At 40.8% G+C, this 23,995-nt stretch overlaps 1 protein-coding gene across 5 annotated transcripts in view; it reads right to left on the bottom strand.

Annotated features, from left to right (window-relative positions):
- Positions 1-23,995, bottom strand: part of RASGRF2 (Ras protein specific guanine nucleotide releasing factor 2) — a 229,668-nt gene that overhangs the window by 160,389 nt on the left and 45,284 nt on the right. For 4 of the 5 annotated variants that reach the window (XM_068535591.1, XM_068535592.1, XM_068535593.1 and 1 more), the window contains exon 2: positions 9,011-9,117. In XM_068535591.1, coding sequence (XP_068391692.1) covers positions 9,011-9,117 — 107 coding nt within the window. Of the gene's footprint in view, positions 1-9,010; positions 9,118-23,995 lie in introns of those variants that run through there. The other variant, XM_068535595.1, reaches the window with a different exon arrangement.

Here is a 23,995-nt window from a genome sequence, read left to right as displayed (position 1 = left end):
GAGGGTCTCTTTAACCAAGAGACCTTCAACCAGGGTCTCACTGAGAAGCCAGCACTGGAGTAACGATCTGAGGAGTGAGCCTTGTGTCCAGCTGGGGGAAGAGACTTCCAAGTAGAGGCAAGAGCAAGTGCAAAAGCCCTGTGGTGGGAGTGGGTCTGGCCTGTGTGGGGAATGGCAAAGTGGCCGGTTTACTGGGGGGAGTACGTGAGAGGCAGAAGAGGGAACAGGATTCTAATGCACGTAGACCAATATAGAGTGTCAGGTTTTTACCCTGCATGAGATGCTGAGTTTTAATCAGAGGTGTGGCAAATTCGACTTTTTAACAGGATCACACTGGCTGCTGTGGTGGGAAAGGACAGAGGTGAGGGGTGGAGTACAAGGGAAGAAAGGGAGACCAGTTGGAAGTTCCACAATAATCCAGGAAAAAATGTTAGAGATTAGTCCAGCATCTAGCATGGGGCCTGCCACAAAATAGTCATTCAAATGAAGTCACTTTCAAATGAAAAAAAAAGTCATCTAATGTGATTTATTTTGCATGGTTTATTCTTCTTCACAAAATACCTTTCATTTCTCACAATTTTCAAGTCATTCAAAGTATTTCATTTGGTCTCCATAGCTTACTGCTCTTACTGGGATATCCTCCCACCTTAAAATCATAAAGCTTTCTCTTTTTTTTAGCTTTTTATTTTATATTGTAGTTGATTAACAATGTTTTGATAATTTCAGGTGTACAGCAAAGTGATTTGGTTATACATATACATGTACCTATTTTTTTTTCAAATTCTTTTCCCATTTAGGTTGTTACATAATATTGAGCAGAGTTCCCTGTGTTATACAGTAGGTCCTTGTTGGTTATGCATTTTAAGTATAGCAGTGTGTACATGTCAGTCCCAAACTCCCTAACTATCCCTTCCCTCCACCCTTCCCCCCTGGGGAATTAAGTTCTCTAAGTCTGTGAGTCTGTTTCTGTTTTGTAAATAAGTTCATTTGAATCGTTTCTTTTTAGATTCCTCATACAAGCAATATACGATATTTCTCTTTGTCTGACTTCACTCGGTATGACAATCTCTAGGTCCAACCATGTTGCTGCAAATGGCATTATTTCATTCCTTTTTTTTTAAATGTTAAAAGATTTTTAAATTAAATTTTTTTTTTAAATTTTTGGTTGTGTTGGGTCTTCACTGCTGCGTGCGGGCTTTCTCTAGTTGCGGCGAGCGGGGGCTACTCTTCGTTGTGGTGCGCGGGCTTCTCATTGCGGTGGCTTCTCTTGTGGATCACAGGCTCTAGGCACACGGGCTTCAGTACTTGCGGCACACGGGCTCAGTACTTGTGGCTCGCGGGCTCTAGAGCGCAGGCTCAGTAGTTGTGGCACATGGGCTGGTTGCTCTGCAGCATGTGGGATCTTCCCGGACCAGCGCTTGAACCTGTGTCCCCTGCATTGGGAGGCGGATTCTTAACCACTGCGCCACCAGGGAAGCCCTATTTCATTCTTTTTAATGGCTGAGTGATATTCCATTGTATATATGTACCACATCTTCTTTATCCATTCCTCTGTCGATGGACATTTAGGCTGCTTCCATGTCTTGGCTATTGTAAACAGTGCTGCAATGAACATTGGGGTGCCATGTATCCTTTTGGACCATGTTTTTCTTCAGATATATGCCCAGGAGTGGGATTGAAGGATCATACAGTAGTTCTATTTTTAGTTTTTTAAGGAACCTCCATACTGTTCTCCATAGTGGCTGTACCAATTTACATCCCCACCAACAGTGTAGGAGGGTTCCCTCCTCTCCACACCCTCTCCAGCATTTGCTGTTTGTGGATTTTTTGATGATAGCCATTTTAACTGGTGTGCGGTGATATCTCATTGTAGCTTTGATTTGCATTTCTCTAATATTTAGCGATGTTGAACATCTTTTCACATGCCTCTTGGCCATCTGTATGTTTTCTTTGGAGGAATGTCTATTTAGGTCTTCTGCCCATTTTTTGATTGGGTTGTTAAAGCTTTCTTTATGTATCCCACTAGTAAATAAAAGTCTACTCCAGACTGTGTCAAATCAACTGAAAACGCACGCATGGCTTCCCTTCAGTGTAAGAATTTTCAAAGCATTGCTATTTCTATTCTACTATATTTCCAACATATGTTTTGTCTGATTAAATTTTCTAGTTACTAGACAATGCTCAAGTTTAAGAGGTTTTTTTTTTTTAATTTAAAAGACATAAGGTAAACATTTATCAAGTTTGTTTTTGCCTAATCTATTCATTACTTCTGTTTTGTTTTATTTATTTATTTTTTCTTTCTTTATTCATTTTTGTTATTCAGTTTAACTTCCCTCAAGAAAAAATGGTTTCTCACTGCAAAGGGGAATAATAAAATTAAGCCATATAACTCAACATGATGGAAGCCAAACTAATCTGTTGAGTATCAACAGATGGCACATATATGGGAGCAAAATATTCTTGTATAATATTTATAACCAAAACCAAACCACCACTACTACACACAGGAGAGAAGGAAATATTCCAGTAGAATCCTGAAAAGTCCAGAGAAGAGGGACAGTATAAAATCATAGCCCTTAATTATTTTTATAGAAGGGAAAAAACTGTATCAGCTTAGCAAGGAATTGTTACTTGGGCCAGAACCTTATCCTAGTTATTTTGACTGAAGACATATTTGCTAATGAGAGATACGTGTCTAATATGTTAGATAATTATAATTAGCATATATATCCAGAATATCAGAGAGAGAGAACCATAGTTAAAACCCAGGCTGAAAAGTCATACAACGGGTAACTGAAGAAACACTCCCACCAGCTCCCGGATTATGCTCAATGTTATTGAGAAAACTTTGGAATCGGCATTCCTCATATCAGGGGCATCATGGTGTCTTTGGGAGTTGGGGAAATCCAGTCCAGGATGACAGCAGTGCAGTTCCTACTTAAGCAATGTTTGAGCATGAACAGCAGCGCCCTTATCTAAGCAAGACCAGGCCTCCAGGCATCATTCACGGCTGCTTTAGCATCGCTACCCTCCATTTTTCTGGCTCTCAAATTCTCTTACATCAATAGGTCCGTCCACTCCACTGGCTAATCAATATTTTTCATGTTTCACATCAGTGTTAGAGGTTCTAACACTAATTCACCCCCACGAATCTCTTCTCTTTCTACAAAGTTATATAAGGAAAGAAAAGCTTTGGAAAGTCATTGTTGACCCAGGTGACACAGCTTCAGTGGGGTAGGGATAGAAACCCATTGCCAAGGGCTGAAAAGAGCCGGCGCTGCATACAGAGGAAGAACAACAAAACTGTTTCTCCAAGAAGCCGGGCTGTGCTTTCGAGAGAGGTCAGCAGCTAGAGGAGGATTCAGGGCCAAGGGAGGGGTTTTTTGGTTTGTTTTAAGGTGGGAGAGATTTAAGGAAAATCAAAGAACACAAGGAAAATGTCAAAGTGAGCGGGATAGGGGGAGACAGGAGGCTCAGGTAAATAGACTGGAACTATACGGGAGAAATGGAATAATTAATAGAGCAAGAAAATCAGAGGAAAGAGGCTAACGGAGGAGCTCTCCATTGAACCAGAGATGTTCCCCTGGGGCGGACCCCTGCAGTGGGTGAGCCCAGGTGCACATGGGGACAGAATGCCTGCTTTGTGAGTGGAGACACAAGCTCGCACTGCAGTGTAAGCTGATGGTTAAGGAAGGAGACAAGATGAGCATCTGAAGCAAAAATACCGTAAGGAACAGGAAAGATAACTGACAGGGAGAAGTATTAACAAAGGGCTGCAAATAAGACAATCCAAGCCCAACTTTTCTCTATAGAAAACAAGTTCTACCACCCAATCAAGTAAATCTTTCACCCACAAACACTACTCCTTTTCTTTTGTGTTATACTGTTCAAACTCTAAGGGAAAAAATGTCAAAGTCTCTTTCATCAGGCAAATCTGGAGGCAAAGATCTGACAGAAGTTCATAGTAAAGAAATCCAATATCTCAAAAAAACAAAGTCCACATTTTCAGCTTTTTTAATAGTGATAGTTTTACTGTTACCAGAAGAATACAAAATATGGCCTTGGGATTGCTCTGAGCTATAACATCACCACCCATTTTTGATTTTCTAGTCCTGTGGTTTTGCTATGAAACATAAAGCGTTTTCAGCTTTTCTATGTAATCACTCTTCTGATTTGTGAGGGATTTTTCCATGCACATTCTACAAAGCGCTGATTTTATGGGGATGATAGGATACACACGGTGTATCCTTCAGTGTTGGACAGATTTTGTATTATACACTTTGCTCTAAATTAAGCCTCTATCCAAGTAAAAAGAATGAGGTTACAAGCATGAGGTGTTTGGGACAATTACCATGGTGTGTGTGTGTCTGTGTGTGTGTGTGTGTGTGTGTGTGTGTGTTGGAGGGAGGGGTGAAGAGATTGAGAGAGAAAGAAGGGGGAATATGGACAACAGGCCACCTGAGGCACGTGTAATCAAAAGGACTATAGATAAAAACAGACCCAAGAGGCTGGATTAGAGCTTTCTTTAGTGGACAAGAGGACAAGGCTTAATTAAAAATCTTAACTGGAGGATTAAGTCTCTCTGCTCATCAAGTTCAGAACTGACAGGGTGAAGGAAAGGGCTACATCAAGCCCTAGCCAAACTAAATGCAACATGAGCTTTATGGAATGGAGGCATATGCCCGAATCCTTTTTCTCTTGCAAATACGCTCCCCATGAAGGAAACCCTAAGAGCCACCCACCATAGGCACACACCAAAGGGAGGAGAGAGCACTGAGGGAGGGCGCTGAGTTTCAGTTGGAGACGTTGGAAAGCAGGCAAAAGATAGTAGGACCATCTCAAACACTGAGAGCATGAGTCATAGCTCTGCAGGTGAGCAAAGCCACATACACCCCATGTGTGCAACACTAGGCACCACATTCCCCATGACTCCAATGTTTCACAAGCCCTCCCCTGACCTCAGCCCTCCCTTGGCTTGGTAGAAACCCCGAGCCAGCTCTCCCCTCAGGACACACCTGACTTCTCTAGCAGCCCCTGTTACTCATTCTCCCATATCTGACATACCAAGGGGCAAGGAGACCCATCAGTATTGCACGGTTCCCCACTACCCCTTCCAGGCAGTCATACCCTCCAATTCCCTGCAGAAGCCCTTCCTGGGCCAGTGCTTGTCGTCCTGCCCCACAGACCTGCTCTCATTCATCATATGTCCACCCAGGGAGTGACACCATCCAAGCTAGGGACCTGAGAGACATGTTAGACACCACCCTGGTCTAAGACGGCCCACATCCAGGTGGTCACAAGGTCCTTTGAAGTCTACCCCCTACAACTCTGGAATACTTTCCACCCACCTCTCTTCCCAACTGTCACAGACCAGGTCCTTCAGGTCTTATGCTTAGGCCAGAATGGGAAGACCCTTGGAACCTCTTAGTACAACTTGGTACAACTGGATCCTCTTCCAGGCCATGTCTACCTTCTAACTTCTGAGGCTTCGTTTGATTAGGGCTCCAGAAGACAAAACGTGGGTAAAAGAGCTGTGGACACTGGCTTGTCAGCCAATGAGCCCTAAAGACCCACAATCAACTGGGTCAGTGTTTTTGATTGTCCTAATGTCTACAACTAAATCAACCATGGTGGACAGATATGGCCAAGAGAACAAAGAAATATCAGGTTACTGGAAATGTCTAAAGTTCCATACCCAACCAGCAAACCACTTATAGAACAAGAGCAGACTTCATTACTATTAAAATACTCTGGCCTCACCTGATCCCGACAGAAACAAGACTGAGCCTTGCTAGCAGCTTCCCATGAACCAGTCGGTGCCAGTAATACATGATGAAATGATATTTTAAATGTGCCAGTTTCCAGAAATATAATATCAACCAACTTTGAGCAAAACCGGAGAAAAAGCTTCATAGACCAGGTCAAATCTTCAAAATGAGAATGTTAATTTCCAAAAAGATGTTTTCCTGGGCCAGGTCTAAGGAAGAAAACATGCAATCTGACATGCCAGGAACTGACTTAAAGGTCCTCTGAAGGCAAAGGGGGGCAAGTTAATTTGGCTCTGGGGTACAAAAGCCAGCCTCAAGAATGTGATTTTCATGGCACCAAAGATAGAGCATCCAGTCCAGTACTGAGAGACACCTCAGGAAAAGAGCAGTGACCAAGAGAAGGATTCTGAGCAGTCCCTGTTTCTACGTAGGATCTGCAGCTCAGAAAAGAACTAGTCTCAGGCTAAAACAGTCATCAGTTCATCAAAAGCTCAGACTTATAAAGAGGGATCAGTAAACCCATAATTATTGAGCATTTTCTATTCAAAAGGCAGTAATACCAAAGTAATGCCATCAGACTGTCCTCTAAAGGTAAAATGTTTAGTCAACCAACCAGTTGTTTAATTAGCACAATGCCAAGCAAAAACGGTTGACAAATCCTTTCTCTGAATGAGCTTCATTAACTTTCTGGCTCTGCTAATATATGAACAAAGTCAGGATGAATTTCACAGACCGAAGTTTATACCAAAAACTTGACTCAATGAAACATAAATGAAAAAGTTATTATCTTCTGCGATTTAGAAAACAAAAATTGAAGAAGCATCTCAATGTAATAAGTCAAATATAAGAACTCAGGTATAAAGCAGTCAAATTAAAAGGAAGTCATCAAAGAACCCAGTCCTGGACCTCAAGTCAAAGGAAAAGCAAATCTAATGGACCAAAAGTCAGGACATCAAGAAAAAAGATCAATTATTAACCAAATCTTCAAATCTAAAAGAGAAGAGAATTTTTACCATTCAATTACCTAAACCACTAAAGTGGTTTCTAAAACCTTTGTTTCCTGACAAGATCATGTGAGCCCTGGATTGATCATATGTCAGTCAACACCAAACAGCTACTGACCTACTTCCACATATATGAAAACGTTTTCTTGGTATACCAAAAAAACCCCTTACTTGAAATTTTACCATTTTAAAGCAATTCATACTCTATTTGGTTCACCACAATATTTGCTTGGCAACTACAAAGGCATTTAGGCTACTAATGGTACTTGGCTCTTCTTCAAAGAAAAAAAATGGGCAAATACACGTGTTTTAAATTATTTACTTCATTTTAACTCCCAGGTAAAAAGGAATAGAAGTGGTCACAACGATTGTGTCTGGAAATGACCCAAGCGCTCTACGTGGCCAACTTGATATTTCTTTCACCTTTGAAGACCTGACTTTTCTTTCTACAGTGAGTCAGTCTGCACTAGTCCTAAGTCTGAGCAAAACTCTCAGACAGAGACACTGAGAGTGAAGACAGCCGAACGGTGTGCCTGGATCATGATGTTGGCAAGCTGCACCGGGGCCCCCCTTGGAGAGCAGCATTTGGTCGCCAACCCTGTGCATCTCAGAGAAATATTCTGCAGGGGAGGAAAGAAAAGGAACTGAAATATTTTGCAAATAACACCTACTCTCAACCCTGACCTGACATTAATCCATTTTCATCTCTGAATTAGAGGAAGAGAAAAAGAAATAGAAGAGGGAAAGATGGAAGAGAAAAAGAGATAATAATGAAGAACGTTACAATATAGAACATTGGTTAAAGGTTCTGGAGTCAGAGAGACCTCAGTTTGACACCAGTCCTGCCATTTAACAACTTCGTGTTAGACTTGGCCACTCTGCTTAATCATCATGAATCTTCGTTTTCTCGTCTGTAAAATGGAATTAATAATACCCTACTGGGTAGTTGTGAGGAATAAAAATAGAAAGATAAGTATGTAAAGCATTTAGCGTGCTGATTGCCACAGAGCAAGGTGGTCAATATACAGTAGCTGAAGAAAGAAGAGGGGAGAGGATAGGAGGGGAGAGGAAAAAAGTCTCCAGGGCTCAAAGAACAGCCTGAACTCAGGACAAACACCTTACACGCTTTATAATCAATCTGAGAACATTTCCTAATGACTACATAATTAGCACTGTGCCCCATTCAGAAATGAATGTGTCCTCATCCTCCTCCTCTCATGGTGCATACAATCCGGCCCAAGAAACAGAAATCACACACGTGAAATATGTAAAACATAACCTACGTTGTACTAAGTTGTTAAATATTCCACATGTAGTAAAGCAAGCGCTGCGGCCACTTGGAGCGGGGGGCCAGTGAGCACTGGCTTGCGGGGAAAGTGTCCGGGAGTGGGTGTTAGAGACAGACGTGAATAGACTTATAGGAGAAGGTGGGGGAGGCATATCTGGCAAAGAAAAAGCCTGAGTTTTGCCACTGAAACACTGAGGATTTGAGCAGGGAGGCATGGAGTGAGGAGAGCCTGGGTTAGGGCAGGGACAGGCAAAAAGCAGCAAGTTTGGGAGCCATTCAAAGCAAAAATGGACAGGACTTCGGAACTGAATATGAAAAATAAACAAGAGGGGTCTGCCTGCATCTCTTTTGGATTCTTCATTCCCGTTTGAGGCCGAGAGTGCTTATTTCCACCTTCCTGGTATTTCTCAGGAGGAAGCCAAAGCACATCCTTCTCTTTGCCTAGATAGCGCTTGGCGTCCCCTTTCTCGATAACCAGGCTGCACAGGCCAAGGTTTACAAATGCAGGCTCGGCTGGGTCTGTACCCCAGCTCTGCCACTCACTAGCTGTGTGGTCTCAGGCAAGCAAGCTAAGCTCCCAGGCCTCAGTTTCCTTATCTGTGAAAGAGAGGGTAATTCTGATACGTCTCTCACAGACTGTTGAGAGTGTAAGTGAACCAAAACATTTAACAAATTCCTTAATTCAGAAAAACTTAGAACAGTGCCTGGCACAGAGGCACAAGTCCTATGTTCAGTAATTATCATTATTATTGTTTTATCTTTTACCTTTAATCTTTTGCCAGAACATATCCACAGGAAGTGCAAAGAATCATCTCACACACGACTAAGGAGGAGGAACCAAGGGGAAACCCATCTTGGAATTGCAAGTTCATCCAAAACTACCGCTGATGGTGAAACCCCCATGCAAGACTCAGACAATCCAGTGTCACATAGAGGATTTGCGCCCATACCTGGCTTGGTGAATGGCCTCCATCCACTCTTTACCGTCCTGCTCCTCCTCACAGCGCAGCTCTAGTGGTTTCTGACCTTCGTGGCCAAAAAGAACAGTAAAGTAATACTGGAAAGAAAAACAAAGTTATGTTTTATTTTTCAGGCATAACAGCGTAACGACATGATATTTCCCTACAAAGGCTATATGTTTACAACATGCATCAGCATTACGTAAATCATATTTCAAAATGTCATGGCACTCCCAGTCCACTTGGCAATGACTTTCTACCTAGAAGATACCACAGGCTGCACCTTAACACCCCTCAATAAGATTCAACTCACAATAGCTCAGATACAGAAAAGGTATTTGATAAAATTCTACACAAACACACGATTAGAATTCTTTGCAAACTCCAAAGTGAAATTTCTGAAACTGATAAAGGATATCAACCAAAAACTTACTACAAACATTTTAGCTAATGGTGAACTATTACAAGCAACCCTTCTAAAATCAAAAATAAGAAAAAATGGCAATTATCACCACTTGTATTTAGCAATTCTGTCTGGAGGGCAACATAGAAAAATAAAGGAAAAAAGAAATGGAAAACAAGGGGGGAAAATCAATTTGCACAGATGATGTGTCTACATTAAAAATTCACTGAAAAACTATTAAATAAGAACATCCCTCAAAATTGTTGAATATAAAATCAATACACGAAAATTTATTGCACTTTGATACAATATCAACAAATAGGAAACAATTTTGAAAACACAGCATTTGCAATAGCAAAGAAATATAAATGACGAACCTAAGAAAATAAGTTTATCACCTCTAAAGAGTAAATTAATCTATAATTTCAATGTATTCTAATAAAATTACCAATAGGTTTTCTTTGAGTGGAATTTGACAAAGTGAATCTAGAATCTAAGCTAGGGACAGGAGAAGCTGTCACTTTAAACCAGTCTATTTGAGGCTAGACATATTAATTACCAAACTGAGACTGTCTGGGAAGGAAATATGACTGGAGAACTTTTGATTATAGGAGAACTATCAGCAAATACACTGGGCCTGCTCAAGACTTCATCCTGGGGCACAAAAAGGACCAGCCCCACACAGCTGCTCTGAGACAGAAAACCAAAGACAAAACCTGAGTTTTTTCTGTTGTCCCACCTTCCCACCCCATCCCCAAATTTCTCTTTATTCAATGTGACTGTTACATACTCATTTTCTTCAAATGAATTAAAAACCTTCAGGACAAAAGCTTTTAGTCTATAAAAAAACATTGAATCACTATGATATACACCAAAACTAACATAATATTGTAAATCAACTGTAACTCCAATTAAAAAAACCTTCAGGACAATCATCCTAGAGATAAATTCTTAAAGATCCTAGAATTTTTGGCACATTTTTACAAAAAAGGAAAAAAACTGGCTAAGACACCTCGTGTTACTTGTGCATAAATCATCAGCCAACTGAGGACATGTCTGTGAGATAATCCACCGCACTTTCCCAAGGACAGTCCTTAGCCCCGTAAATGACAAGCTGTCTTTAATTCTTAAACCTCTTGCCCAGCCAGAGAACTAAATGCTATGAACTAGTGGGAAATAATCTGATGAAAAGGCCACTGAGAATGGGAAGAATTGAGTTTAGCACTGTATTCAATAAAGCTCCATTTAAATTTGAGAGGAAAGGAGTTGAAATTCAACAAAATAACAAATCAGTGGCTTAAAGGGCCATCCTATAAGTGATGGCATTTCAGCAACAGCTGGCTACCAGCCAAGGCCAGATGCCCTGTCCAGGAAGAGGAAACATTTAATGAACCTGATATCGAAAGGCTGCAACCAGCACCTCAACAGCAGCTGCTGCTCGGGAACCCAATTAAAAGCCACCTTTAAAAGATAGCAAGGTAATTATATCAGCAGAGTACATCCAAAGGTTAGACTATGTCTCAGGCATGACAATGATGGAAAAAGTTTTGAGAAGTACAGGTTACGTTTTCAGGAGTTCAAATTCAGCTTAACCACAAGTACTCAAACACTGCCTCTACATGTACCTGCAAATTATTCAACTTAAGCCATTCATCAAAAAGTTTTCTTTGTGTATTCTGGCCTCATTCTGATATGAACTCAGGATACCATGGATCTATGTGTCGGACCTGGGGCTTTAGAGGTCCCCTTGGGGATCAAAAGCATTAGCAGACACCCTTGATGGTACTCTGTGACCTCTGACCTGCCCCACTGCAGGAAACTAGGAGGGGAAGTTCCAAAGTACTGGGTCATCGTGAAGTGCAAGGAAGAATTAAAACAGTGATGACCTTGTTTATGTCTTTAAATTCAACATCTACAATGGCAGTGAGCTTCCCTTCTTTTTCTCCTTGGATAGGTTCACCTATTCCCAAATATACTTCTCCAGGCAGATGCTCTCCCACTGCCAGCCCCATATTTCTGCCATTAGCCAGCATTTCAATCAAGTCGAAAACTGAACTCACTCGTTACCTTCCCTCCCTCCCTCCCACCCCCTAATGATCCTCCTTGTACCCGCTGCCTCACAACTATTCCTTCTCCGCTTGTGTTTTCTCTGTTAAGTACGTCTTTATCCAACAGTTGTCCCAACTAGGAACCCCAAAGCCACCCTCAACTTCTCCCTCTTATCAGCCCCACATTGGGTTTCACCAATGCTCCCTCCTAAGACTCTCTTCTGGCTTTTATTATCCCTCACCTAGATTACTGTAACAGCTTTATCACAGATGAAAATGACAGATATGACAACTTTGAAATACTTTCCAACTGAGACTGCTCTATCTTATAGCTGGTCTCTCTGCTTCGTTACATCTCAGCTGCTATTACAGCCCAAAGTGGGAGGTTAATGGCCTCTCTGGAAGGAGGACTGGATGACCTAGGGCAAGTCCCAGTGAGTTGTGAACACAAGAAGAAATGTGGAAGAGAAGCAGCGGTGGATGTGGGTAAGAAGGCAGACGGCAGCAGAGACACGTATGGTACAGCTTCTCCCCACTTGAGCCTAAAATCCCAGAGAAGGTTGAGGACCTAGAAGGGTTGATGACAAAGCCAAAAGCCGAGGAACTTCTGTACCACTTTCCTTTTGGAGCAACAGAGGATGTCATCTCACGCAATGTTCTCTTGCCCCACACCCACCCTCATGACAACGTGGGGTGGTGACCCCATGGGTAATGACCGTATCATGTAAATCAGTAAAATTGTGTCACAGCGGTTAGGTAAAGACAGGGCCTAAGTTTTGAGTTTAGCTATCCAGAGCCCCCCCCAGTATTCAAGTGGTGTGATGTCCCTGAGGGTACCATGGAGGACTGTAGAGGGAAGGGGGCTATCAGACCTCATGAGGGGGCGGCTATGCAGCCCCAGCAAGAGCCAAGGTGTGGCCGTGTAAGCAAAATGGACACCTGGACCCTGACTGACCTGAGAGAGCATGGACCACAAGTTACAGCAGCCATACACTTTAGCAACAGATGACCAAGGCAGAGCCAGGACAACACCAGACCCCAGTCAGCACCAGCAAGGACCGCCCCCCCAACCTCTGATAAAGACACACATACAACCTCAAGGGCATGGGACCCCCCCACTTACTGAGACACCATCTTCGTGAGGCACAGAAGAGAGAATGCATTACTTTTTACATGATTGGAGCAGACTGAATTTACTACTCTCAGCTAAATGCCGGTTCTTTTTTCTCCACTTACTAAGTGGGGAAGGGGTCTTAAGGAGAAAGTCTGGTCAACTTTAGGGAAAAAAATGTTTTTGAACATCTAAGTGCAGTGAGGGTAAATCTACAACCCTGTCCGCAGTCTTACCCAGCTCCCTCCAGCCCAAACAAGGTGGCCAGCGTTCTCTTCCTAAAAGATAAATCTGAGCTTTCGTATCCGCTTACAAACCCTCGCTGGTATTCTCAAACACCCACACCAACTGGCCCCATTCTCCATTTTTAACCTCACTTCTGCCTCTTTCCTACAAAGTACACCACACTCCAGCCAATCAACCCATCACTCCCGCAAGAAGACAGACAAGCTGTTTCCTCAGCCTCATGCTACTGACAGAGTATGGTCTCCAGAGTCACCAAACCTGGGTGTGAATCCTGACTCCTCCAAGTGGTAACTCTGAGACCTTGGGCAGGTCATGCAACCTTTCTGAGACTGAGTTTCCCCTGGTCAATGAGAGGATAGAGAGGAAAGAGACCTTACAGGACTGATTAGCTGACATGCAGTGCCTGCACCCAGGAGGCACTTAACAAATGTTAATTCCCTTCCCTCTCAGTGCACCTCTGTCTTGACTTTCTTCATCTCCAGTCCCTTCTCCACCTACACACTCTTATTGAACTTTCATGACTCATGTCACGACCCGTCAATTCTGCTAAGAATCTTTCCCAGGCACCTTCTGGCAAAAAGGAGTCCCTCTCTCCTCTGGCAATAACCCCGTGCACATTGTTCTCACATCGCCTTAGAGCTGCCCATGCATGTGTCTCCCTTCCCTGCAGGACTTGTCCCTTTGTACCTTTGATCCTAGCACTGTGCTGGGCACACAAAAATCCCTCAATAATGTTTGGTGAATAAATGATCATCAGTAAAGAAACATGAGGTATAGTTAACCTAATAAATTTGCTTCAAACAGCCACACGTGACAATTTCATGACTATATAATCACATCCAGGTAGACACCCAGAGAAAAGATTCAGAAAGACCCCTAAAGCTACCAAATACATATTTTTATAAGACAGAAAACAGAACATTATGATGTTCTTTATAACCCCCTAGACAAGCAATAAGAACAGATACTGTAGGTTGGCAGATTCACCAAAGGGTCTTACCTCTTACCTACAATAACCATAAAATGCCAGAAAGACAACATAATGAACAGATCTATGAAATTTAAATGTTCAGGGTCTTATTGGTATCTATTGAAGCTTTATATGCATTTTCATTTTTCAGTTGTCTGGTTTTTATTATAATGGGTTTGCTGCTGTTTATGCTATGTGTTTTTGCAGAAAGAACAAATGTAACCCAATATGAGAACACAAGCTCACTTAAAACGCTGGGCCTTAGGCTTCTGCAAGTTAACAAGTTTATAGCTAAAACAGTGGCAATTGTTGGAGGATGGTATTATAGGACCACTTCCACATTCTCCATTTCTGTATTGTTTGAATCATTTACAATAAAGACATAAAGCTATGTAGCCAACAAAAATATGCTCATTCCATTTTCAAATTGTTTGAGTCATTTATAATAAACACATATAGCTATATAATCAACGATAAAGATAGTATCCATTTTCAAAACTATGTCTAGGTCTTTATAATACTACTTATATACCCAGAAAAAGTAAATGATGTTGGTCAAATCAATGATGTTCAAAAGAAGATTAAAAACCACTGTGGGTTTTCTTAAAGTATTTGGCAGAAAAATAATCTCTTTTAAAAAAAACTGCTGTGCCATATGTATTATTATTTTGATGGTACTTCAGGGTTTTAAATTATTACATATGTTGTTGACATTTTTTCAGTTTCAGATTAAGAGAACTAAAACCAACGCTCTCTGCAGCCTTTGAGGCAGAGAATCCTCCTCGAATCCTCTTCCCACACTTGGCTCCTGTCTGGGAGGGATGGGAGGCCCTACAGGAACTTGCTATGGTCTCCTCTCCACAGGCCACATTTCTGACCCTGCGAGTCAGACACTGGATGGGATTTTTTAAAAAAGATGGATGCCTTCCAAATGTTCCCAGCTTGGTGACTTACACACCTGGGGCTAATGGTCATGAGAACAGAGCAGCCTGGAGTGGCAGTGCCTCTGGGACCACAGCATGGCTCTAAAGCCAGGAGGAGCTCTCAAACCCCACCCGGGCCTTGGGGGCTGGCCTTCCTAGTCCCCAGGAATGTGAATAACGCTACTGAGTGGCCCTCTGCAGCCCAGAGCACATTCCTCCTGCAGCAGCCCCGTGCGCTGCTATGACCATCCACGTCAGTCAGAAGGGACACTCCAAGTGTCTCTGGATGTGGAGATGGATGAAAACCATGGACAGCAATTCTCCAGTCTAGGTGCATCTCCCAAGCAATAACAAACTCTGTGCTCATGTTAATCTTGCTATGATTCATTACCTCCTGCTCTTCCTCCCTTCTCCTTCTCCCCTTTCTTCTTCTTTCTGTAACTGCTTGTAGAGTGGAAATGAAATACATCTTAAACATTTGATACATTTGACGAAACTGAGCTTTATGTGCCCTTACACTAATTTTCACTCCTAGGAGTTTAACTTCACCCAAACTGATAACTATCTTTACCATTCTCAGGAACTTCAATTTATGTTCCTAGTATGTGACTGGCCCTCTGTAAGAGAAAAGTATCCCATCCCTGAGCCCTAGAGGCAAAGACAGATCACTCTAAATCTGATTTGCTGCCACTGACCTGGCAGAGTGTGAGAGAGAGAGAAGAGAAAACAGACTGAAAATAACATTCAGGTGGGCAAAAAAAAAGGGGAAATACGTCATGTTTTTTGATACCATCCCCTCCCCTCCTCCTCCTGGCATTCCTACTCTTTTGTGTTTCCTGCCAGTGCAATGTTACTTGCAAGGGACTTCTCTGCCCACTGCACCTGGTCACCATTGTGCCAGCTGATGGGGCACACACTGAAGAAGAAAAGCCTAAAGCATTATATCCTGGACCCAGCACCACTGGTCTCTGGAAGAGAAATCATTTCACTCTCCTGCCTCAGGGACTGTTTTTATATAGCGGGATCATTTCTTGACCACAACTCTATCTCATGGGTACTTTTAGCTCCAAAGAAGACTCTGTGTAAATTAAAAGAGACCATATTTTCCAACTACTTCATAGACTCCATCTTTTCATATCATGGTTACACGCTGAAGCTCATTCTTTTTTTTTTTTTTTTTTTTTGAATTCATTGGTTTATCTATTTATTTATTTGGTCCTCGTTGCTGTGTGCAGGCTTTCTCTAGTTGTGGTGGTACGTGGGCTTCTCATTGCGGTGGCCTCTCCCGTTGTGGAGCACAGACTCTAGGTGTGTGGGCTTCAGTAGTTGTGGTGAACGGGCTTAGTTGCTCCAGGGCATGTGGGATCCTCCTGGACCAGGGCTCGAACCCGTGTCCCCTGGACTGGCAGGCAGATTCCCAACCACTGCGCCACCAAGGAAGTCCCTGAAGCTCATTCTTTATTGTTAAAACATATGTTAAATCTCCCAACTACTTCCTCCTACTACTTCAAATCTCCTACTTCCTTCCTTTGTTCCTTCTTACGAACAAAGACCTAAGGTGCTGAAGGCTTTCCCCCTCCCCACTGGTTCACTTCCTTTTCAACTCTGAGATTCAGAGGTCTTGCCATGGGCATATTCACTTCAGTACAAGCCAACTTCACAGGTTCATGTCGCACCTGAGCAAGCAGTGTGGTTCCACAGGAGGTGCCCGAGGCTAGAAGGAGGGACATCAGGATTCTGAGTGTGAACTCTGGCAAACTCCTCTCGTGCTGTTTGTTCTTGGGCGAAGTGAAGACAAGGCCACCTCTCCTACTAACCCCAAGGTGAAGATAAAATGCAATAACACACATCAAAGTGTCTTGAAAAGCATGAAGTGTGTCTTGTCATTCCTGTGGTGGTAGAACTGCCAGATCTCACCGGGAAAGCGGTCACCTCGAGTCTGCCTCGGACACCGCACTTGTTCCAGCTCTGCAAAACTGGGTAATTCAAGTGTTCCTCCTGCTTTCTCCCCACTGCTTTCCTCAGATAATAGTGCATGGGGGTAAAAAAGGATGTATTAAAATTATAAACCAGCACACTGGGTACTTGGTAATTAAGAAGAGGTCATACTATTTTTATTATGGTGGTTGTTGGTTGTTTTGTTCTTGTGGATGTTTTTTTTTGTGGTTGTTTGACAGTCATGATGAAAAGATTTCTAATTTTTCCAAAGGCTTAGAGAAGAGCTGTATTTTGAATTTTCAATGACATGCAAGAATTTGCTAAATGATTTGTCCCAACAGAAACCAAAACACAGACTGTAAACTTGAAACTATGAATAAAGCAGAGTATTAACATGCATAAAATCCACACTATGCTACAATATCAGCATTTAAGAACTGCCTCAGAATGTATTCTTCTATTAAACATATTTAAATGGACAGGAATTGAACTTAGAATCCAGCTCAAGGAGTAAGAGTTTGACTGCCTCCTACTGTGGTTTTCTACCACAACAGTAAACATACATTGTGTCTGGCTTCCAAATTTCAGAGAGAAGTGAGTCAAATTAAACTGTGCCAAGGGGTCAGAAAGCCTGTCATTTTAAGAATGGCTAATAGAACTTGATATATTTGGAGGCACTTCAAATCTTTGAAAGATTATCATATAAAAATTGCAACAGAGAAACTTTTAGCAAGCAAGGGAGCTGAGCTCCCATAAATCACCAGTTATATTGAAATTTATGAAAAGGGCAGCATGATACATGGTGGCTTAAGTCATCATCCCTGACTCACAGGAAAAGGCAGTGATTCCTCTTCATGTTTCGTTACATTCTCACATAAGTGCCTTTCTCTTGTATCACCACTCCAGACAGGGACAGATGTTATTGACGATAACATTTGATCTTTGTGACTGGCTTCACCCCATCCCCAGTCCTCCTGTTTACTTACTATCTTTAAAGAGAGACAACTAACTCATGTCTGCCTAGAGCCACCGACTGAGCACACATGTGAATTCAGTCACCAATGTCACAGCCTTCTCTTACAGCAAGGCAACTAAACTTTAGCACCATTCCAGTGTCCACTCTATCCTGGCCTCTCCTGAACTAGTCTGGAACTTCTAACTTCACACGAAACCTCCAAAACCTTTTTACTTCATGCCATCTTCATCACTTTCTCATTTCAACCATTGGTTTTACTTATTTCCCATTGGCCAACCATATTCTCATTTGTGTAAAAGTACGCACAGTGAAAATGTATGCTGTTAACACCTAGGTTAGTTAGTCCCACTTAGCAGTGAAGAGAATACTTCAACAAAGACACTTGAGTAAGTGCTAGAGCTCCCCTGCTGCTGCAAGGAAATGTTTTGAGGTGCTCTGTCAAAGAGGGACGATGGTTATGCCGAAAAGTGGGCAGGGGAAATATGTCTAATGAGACCATCTTCAGATTTATCCTGTGTAGCTCCAGAAGGCACAAACAGCAATAAAAGGTTAAAGTGAGAGATTTGGAAGACTTTTCTAAAAACGGGATGGGGTGCTGCTGCCAGCTGACCATATCTCAGTGGTGTTTAGAAAGGGATTCCTGCCATTGGAAAACAGAACTGGATGGCCTCTAATACCCCACAGTATCAAAATCCTTTAGTAGCTGTAACATACTCTAGAATTTCACCATTAAGGTATGCAATAGAGGAGGCACATAAACAACGGTTAGACCACCGTTCTGATTCTGCTGTTCAATATCTCAGTTTTTATTGCATGGCAATTTACCAAAATGGGAGTAAAAGGAAATACATGTCTAAATAAAGAAATAATTAGTGCCTTTTAAGAGGTAAAGTCTTTTATGACATTGTGCCTGGTACATATTGATAATCATCAGTTACACTTATCAGATCAACTAAGAACCACTGTTGCACTGATGCTTTTTAATCAGAAGCATTGGGTTCGTAACAATACAAAACTGACAGAAAGAGTCCTTTGAAATCTTATTTCATTTGTTACATTTTAAGTGCTAACTACTCAGCAATAATTATTAGCACTTTAATTCACTGAGCAAACCTCAAAGATGGAAGCCCTAATAATAATGATAATCAAATAATAATGATCAAATGCATAGCTCATGAACCAAAAACTGGATAATATAAAAAGATTAATTTAATTAATTAATTTTATTTATTTATTTATTTAATAAATAAAGAAATTTTCTAAATCAATAAGGAAAAGCCAAATATCCTAATAGAAATGTGGGAGAAGAAACAGAATATTCATTTGCCCACAAACAAAACAAAAGTTGACACAAATAGGTGAAAATATGAAAAAGAAATGCATATTAGTGCATTAAGACTATCTTTTCAAATTGCAATTTTTTAAATAATAAAATCCAGAGTTAGGAAGTGTAATGTGCTGATTGAAATAAAAACAGTTACAAACTTTGTGGAGATGGTTGGCAATTTGTATCACAGACTTTAAGCTATTCTCTGATACTAATGAAATCATTAAAAATACATTCAAAGACTTATGTCTAAGAATGTTTATAGCATCATTAACAATAATAAAGGTGTCCAACAATAGGGGACAAATTAAATTATGGGATATTTAAACTGGAACACTCTGAGCAATTAAATTAATAATCACACTCTGTAAGAATATTTTCAGGCTAGCCCCTGAACTATGCATAACAGGAAAAATTCCAAGGAACCCCGTGAAAAGTAACAGCTACAAGACTGAAAAGACTGATCAAAGATTTCAGCTACTACCCGCCACAGGAAGACAGAGTTTAGAAATTGAGTCTGCCAAGTAAGCTGCGTGCTAGAATAAAAATGAACATTCTTCAAAGGAAAACAACATAACCCAGAGTCTTTAAAATGTATTATCCAATATGTCCAGTATATGCTAAAAGGTTAGTAGGAAAAAAACAACAGGAAAACTAGGGTCATAATCCTGAGAAAATATGACACAGATGTTGAAATTAGCAGACAGAACTTCAAAGCAGTTATTTAAAATGTATACAGAGACAAAGGAAAAGAGAGTTATAATGAGAACACAGATGGGGAATCTCAGCAGAGAAATGGAACTCTAAAAAAGGAGCAAATGGAAATTTTAGAAATGAAAAGCATAACAACTGAAATGGATAAACATAATTGCAGATTAGAGACTGCTGTTTCCAATGAAAGGGTAAATGTAGCAAACCTGCCACAAAGAAGACAGTTGATCTCCTTAAAAATGGTACCATATGAAGGCTCAGTGTTCATCTCTAATGCTGTCAGTTTGGACATTTAGCACAACAAGAGCTAGATCAGTCTTAGTAAGAATAAACTTATGCTGTTGGGCCCATGAGTAGCCTCCTTCTCTGCCACAATGGTCATTTTGTTCATATGCTCATCGTATCAGCACTGGGGTGACCAGTGACACACATTATCTGAAATAAAGTGGCCTGGTCAGTCTGTCGATTTGGTCGTTTAGTGCCAAGTAAACTGCCTGCTAGAATAAGAAATGAACACTCTTCAGAGGAAAATAGAATAGAATAGAACCCAGAGTCTTTAAATCTCTCTAGTGGATGCTGCAGAGATTGTCACACTTGAGGCTCACTCCTATTTGTCCATCCACATGCTTCTACTCAGGTCTTGCCATCCCCAAACTTCTAATCCTTTTCCTTCCAGGTCTTTGATGCCAGCCAGAACATTCACCACTTCCCGTAAGTTTATATATGTTTGAGTCTCAGACCACTTCTCTTCCCACGCAAAGTGGATGATCAGGGGCACAGTCCGATGGTCCACCCATTGGGAGAATTTCTCATCACAGTTTTTCAAGGCCATTTGGAGCTGACCCATCCGCAACCCAAGCTTGGGCTTTTCCCTTTTCCTTCACTGAGTTGTACAGGATACCCTATACAGCCATAGGCATTAGCTGAGAAAGGGGTGCTGGTGTAACAGTGGTGCATGCCGTGGAGGTAAAAGGTAAAAATTGTGTGTCAGAGTTGTCCCGCCACAGGCTGAAATGGCTGGACCTTTATACCACTGCCTCACTCAGTCACTGAATGTGGGCTGCTTCAGGAAGGGTGTAATCTTGGACAAGGCAGCTCTCTGCAGCTGTAGTAGACTCTGAAGGAGCTGACAGCTAGAGATAGTCTGCTGACCAACTCCCTGCAGCTGGGTAGCAACTCTTCCTTTGAAGGGGGATCTGGCTGATGCACCTCCATGCCTAGCAAAATCTCAAATGTCCTTCAACAGGTGAATAATAATGTGGTACATTAGTACAATGGAAAACTATTCAGCAAGAAATAAATAACTGCTGATACTCAAATAAACATGTATGAATCTCCCCATAAACTATTAATAATTACACAGGAAAAAGCAACTTTTTGGTGAAGAACTCTGGCAGACACCACCATAACCAAATGAATAAGCTAAAGAAAAATTATGAATTCATACCTATGGAAAGGGAGAGAGAGGGAAAGTAAATGGGGCAAAATATTCATACCTAGTGAATCCGGGTAAAGGACATACAGGAGTTCTTTGTATTACTCTTGCAATTTTACTGAAGTTTGAGATAATAACAAAATTTGAAGTTTTTTAAAAGTTAGGTTGCTAGAAGGCAAATTCACGGTCATATCTCCACGTATCTAAGGATCTGCTGTAAAAGTTCAGTTACACTATAACATTTCCATTGACAGGGGAAAAGGTCAGGAAGTCAAAAAAGCAAGATTTAGAGCGATAGATGGAATGAAACTAACCATTTACTCTAAAAGAAAAATAAATATATGTAACATCTATTTATTTATAATATGTGTTTGTAAATGGATAAAGAAATATATTGAAAACACGTACTAAATGAAGAAAACGTAAAAGCAAATCCCTTCATCCAGTAATTCTACTTCCTAGAGAAACACTCAAAGAGCACATACAAAGATGCTCATTGCAATACTGTTTTAAGAGCCAAAAAAAGACAACAATCTAAATATTTATCAATAAAAGGATAGCTAAATACACTATAGTAAACCATGAATAAGTAGTTTAAAAGAATGAGTTCTACATGTACCAACATTTACAGGAAAGGCAGTAAAAGCAAGCTAGAGAATACAGAATTAACATTTATGAAAAAGTATTAATGAAAAAAATGGAAGAAAAAAATGAAAATGTTAACAGTAGTTACCCCTTAGTAATTATTATCTTCTTATTTATACACTTCATGCATTTTTCAAATTAGCCATAATGAACATATACATTTTAAAGACATAAATATAAATAGTCCTATGAATGGTAAAGATTTGAAAAATACTCAGGGTCAATTAGACATTTTTCTGCTTTAAAACAAAACAAATAATGCTAAAGCATCGCAATGTAAAAAAGAGGGCTATATGGTATGCATTTACTTATAAGTAGAAAAATGTACAATGAATTGCTGGAAACATTTATGTAAATAAAAGGACTTGGAGCACATCTGGTGGACACGCCTGGCTATTAAATACCAAAGGAGCAGGATTAGGAAGGGAACTCAAAATGTTTTCTGAATGTGAACTATTAATGAAAGCGCTTTGCTGGGCCTCTTCCCCAAAAAAAGACGTTTAATATTAAAAATACATTGTCACCTCATTTGTTGATAGCTGAAAGCTTATGGCTGTCAGACATTTAAAAGAAAACGACAATCTCAAATCTCCACAATCAGAATGGCTAAGAATATCAAACTTCAGTCCTGGAAAAGAAAATTCACACATGCACATGTTCATTAGCTACAGCTGTATATTTTTGCTGCTTCTCCAAAAATCCTCAAAAAGCTAAACCTCTCCCAAATTCTCCAAAGCAGGGTGTCTTTAATTTAGTTTATGCCACACTCTAATTTCTCTTTGAGGAAGACATAACAAGTAATTCAGCCTATGCCTTATGCATTTGATTCTTTTTTTCATCGTGAAAATACAAGCCAAATGCCACGGCTTTTGTCTACCACCTATGTAAGTTATTTACCCCTTTTGAAAAAGTTTATTTTTTGCACATGAAAATAATCACATTAATCATATAAATACAGAAAATATAGAGAAGCAAAATTAGAGGGGGAAATTTATCCATAATCCCAACATCATCCAAAGACAATCATTGTTAAATTTTGATGTATTTCAATACATTCTATTTTCTAAAGGCCAGTTTAATATAGTTTGAGCTCACGCTGCATATGCAGTGTTACTCCAGTTTTTTTCAAGTTACATGGTAACCTAAATATGTTTCCATGTTACTTAAAATGTGGTAAACATTTATAAAAGCCTGTATAGCATTGCACAGAGAGGATATACTACAGTTTACTTAAATTTATTTGCCTATTTTTGAAACATTTAGAAGGTTTTCAATTATTCCTCATAACATTTTGGTACATAAAATTTTTAATTTGAATATTGAGTTAGTCCGTTGATTGAGATTCTCAAGAGTGGACAAAAGATATGAATAGTTTGGGGTTTTTTTTTTAACTTGTTTTTAGATTTTCTTTAGGGATCTTTACTCCATGTTTGCCAAGGTTGACACAAGGCTGCGTCTGACGGGCATGATAATCAGCTACTCAAACGACAAACAACACTCACACCACAATTCCAGCAACTGAGTGCCCCCGTTCGTGAAACTATAACTGGAAATTATAAGCAGTTGAGTATTCCTACCCTCTGGGAGTTGACACTCTCAGGGGAGCTTCTTTAACCTGGGCAGCATATGATGTTCATGTCTGCATGTTAATGTCTGGGCATAAGAATAGCTAACATCTATTCAGTGCTTAACATACGCCAGGCATTGTACTAAGAGTCCTTCTGTATTTTCTCATTTAATTCTCACCATGACTCCATGACTTATTCCCATTTTACAGATAGGGAAATAGGCTTAAAGAAGCATGACAGTCATCCCCAATCCACCAGGGCATGTGCTCTAAGCTGTAGGCCCAGGACAGTAATGGACTCACATTCAACCAAACACACTGCTTCCTATTCTCTGTTGTGAAAGCTTAACACATGGCAAAGCTAGCCAGGTCATATGAGTCTAAAACCCTGGACTCTGACACAAAGGTCTGCTCTGCTGAGCCAACTCACCACAAAGGATGGACCACATGGGAAAGAGAAATAGATGGGCTGGAACCTGGATAGACAGTAGGTATGTCCAGAAAATAAATTTCCAAAAATCATCAAGTCTACAGAGTTTTACCCCTGAATTTTATAGTGTTCCTATCTGCTGCCCTAACCATTTCTATCCTCATTTCTAATCTTTATATCAACAGCCCAAGAGACAGCAGGTGCCATAAAAAAGGAAAGGAGGGAGGGAGGGAAAAAGAGAAAGAA

Source organism: Eschrichtius robustus, chromosome 2 (genome assembly GCF_028021215.1).
Source record: "Eschrichtius robustus isolate mEscRob2 chromosome 2, mEscRob2.pri, whole genome shotgun sequence".
In the NCBI taxonomy this organism is placed as follows: Eukaryota; Metazoa; Chordata; class Mammalia; order Artiodactyla; family Eschrichtiidae; genus Eschrichtius; species Eschrichtius robustus.
This window is presented reverse-complemented; position numbering and strand designations above follow the sequence as displayed.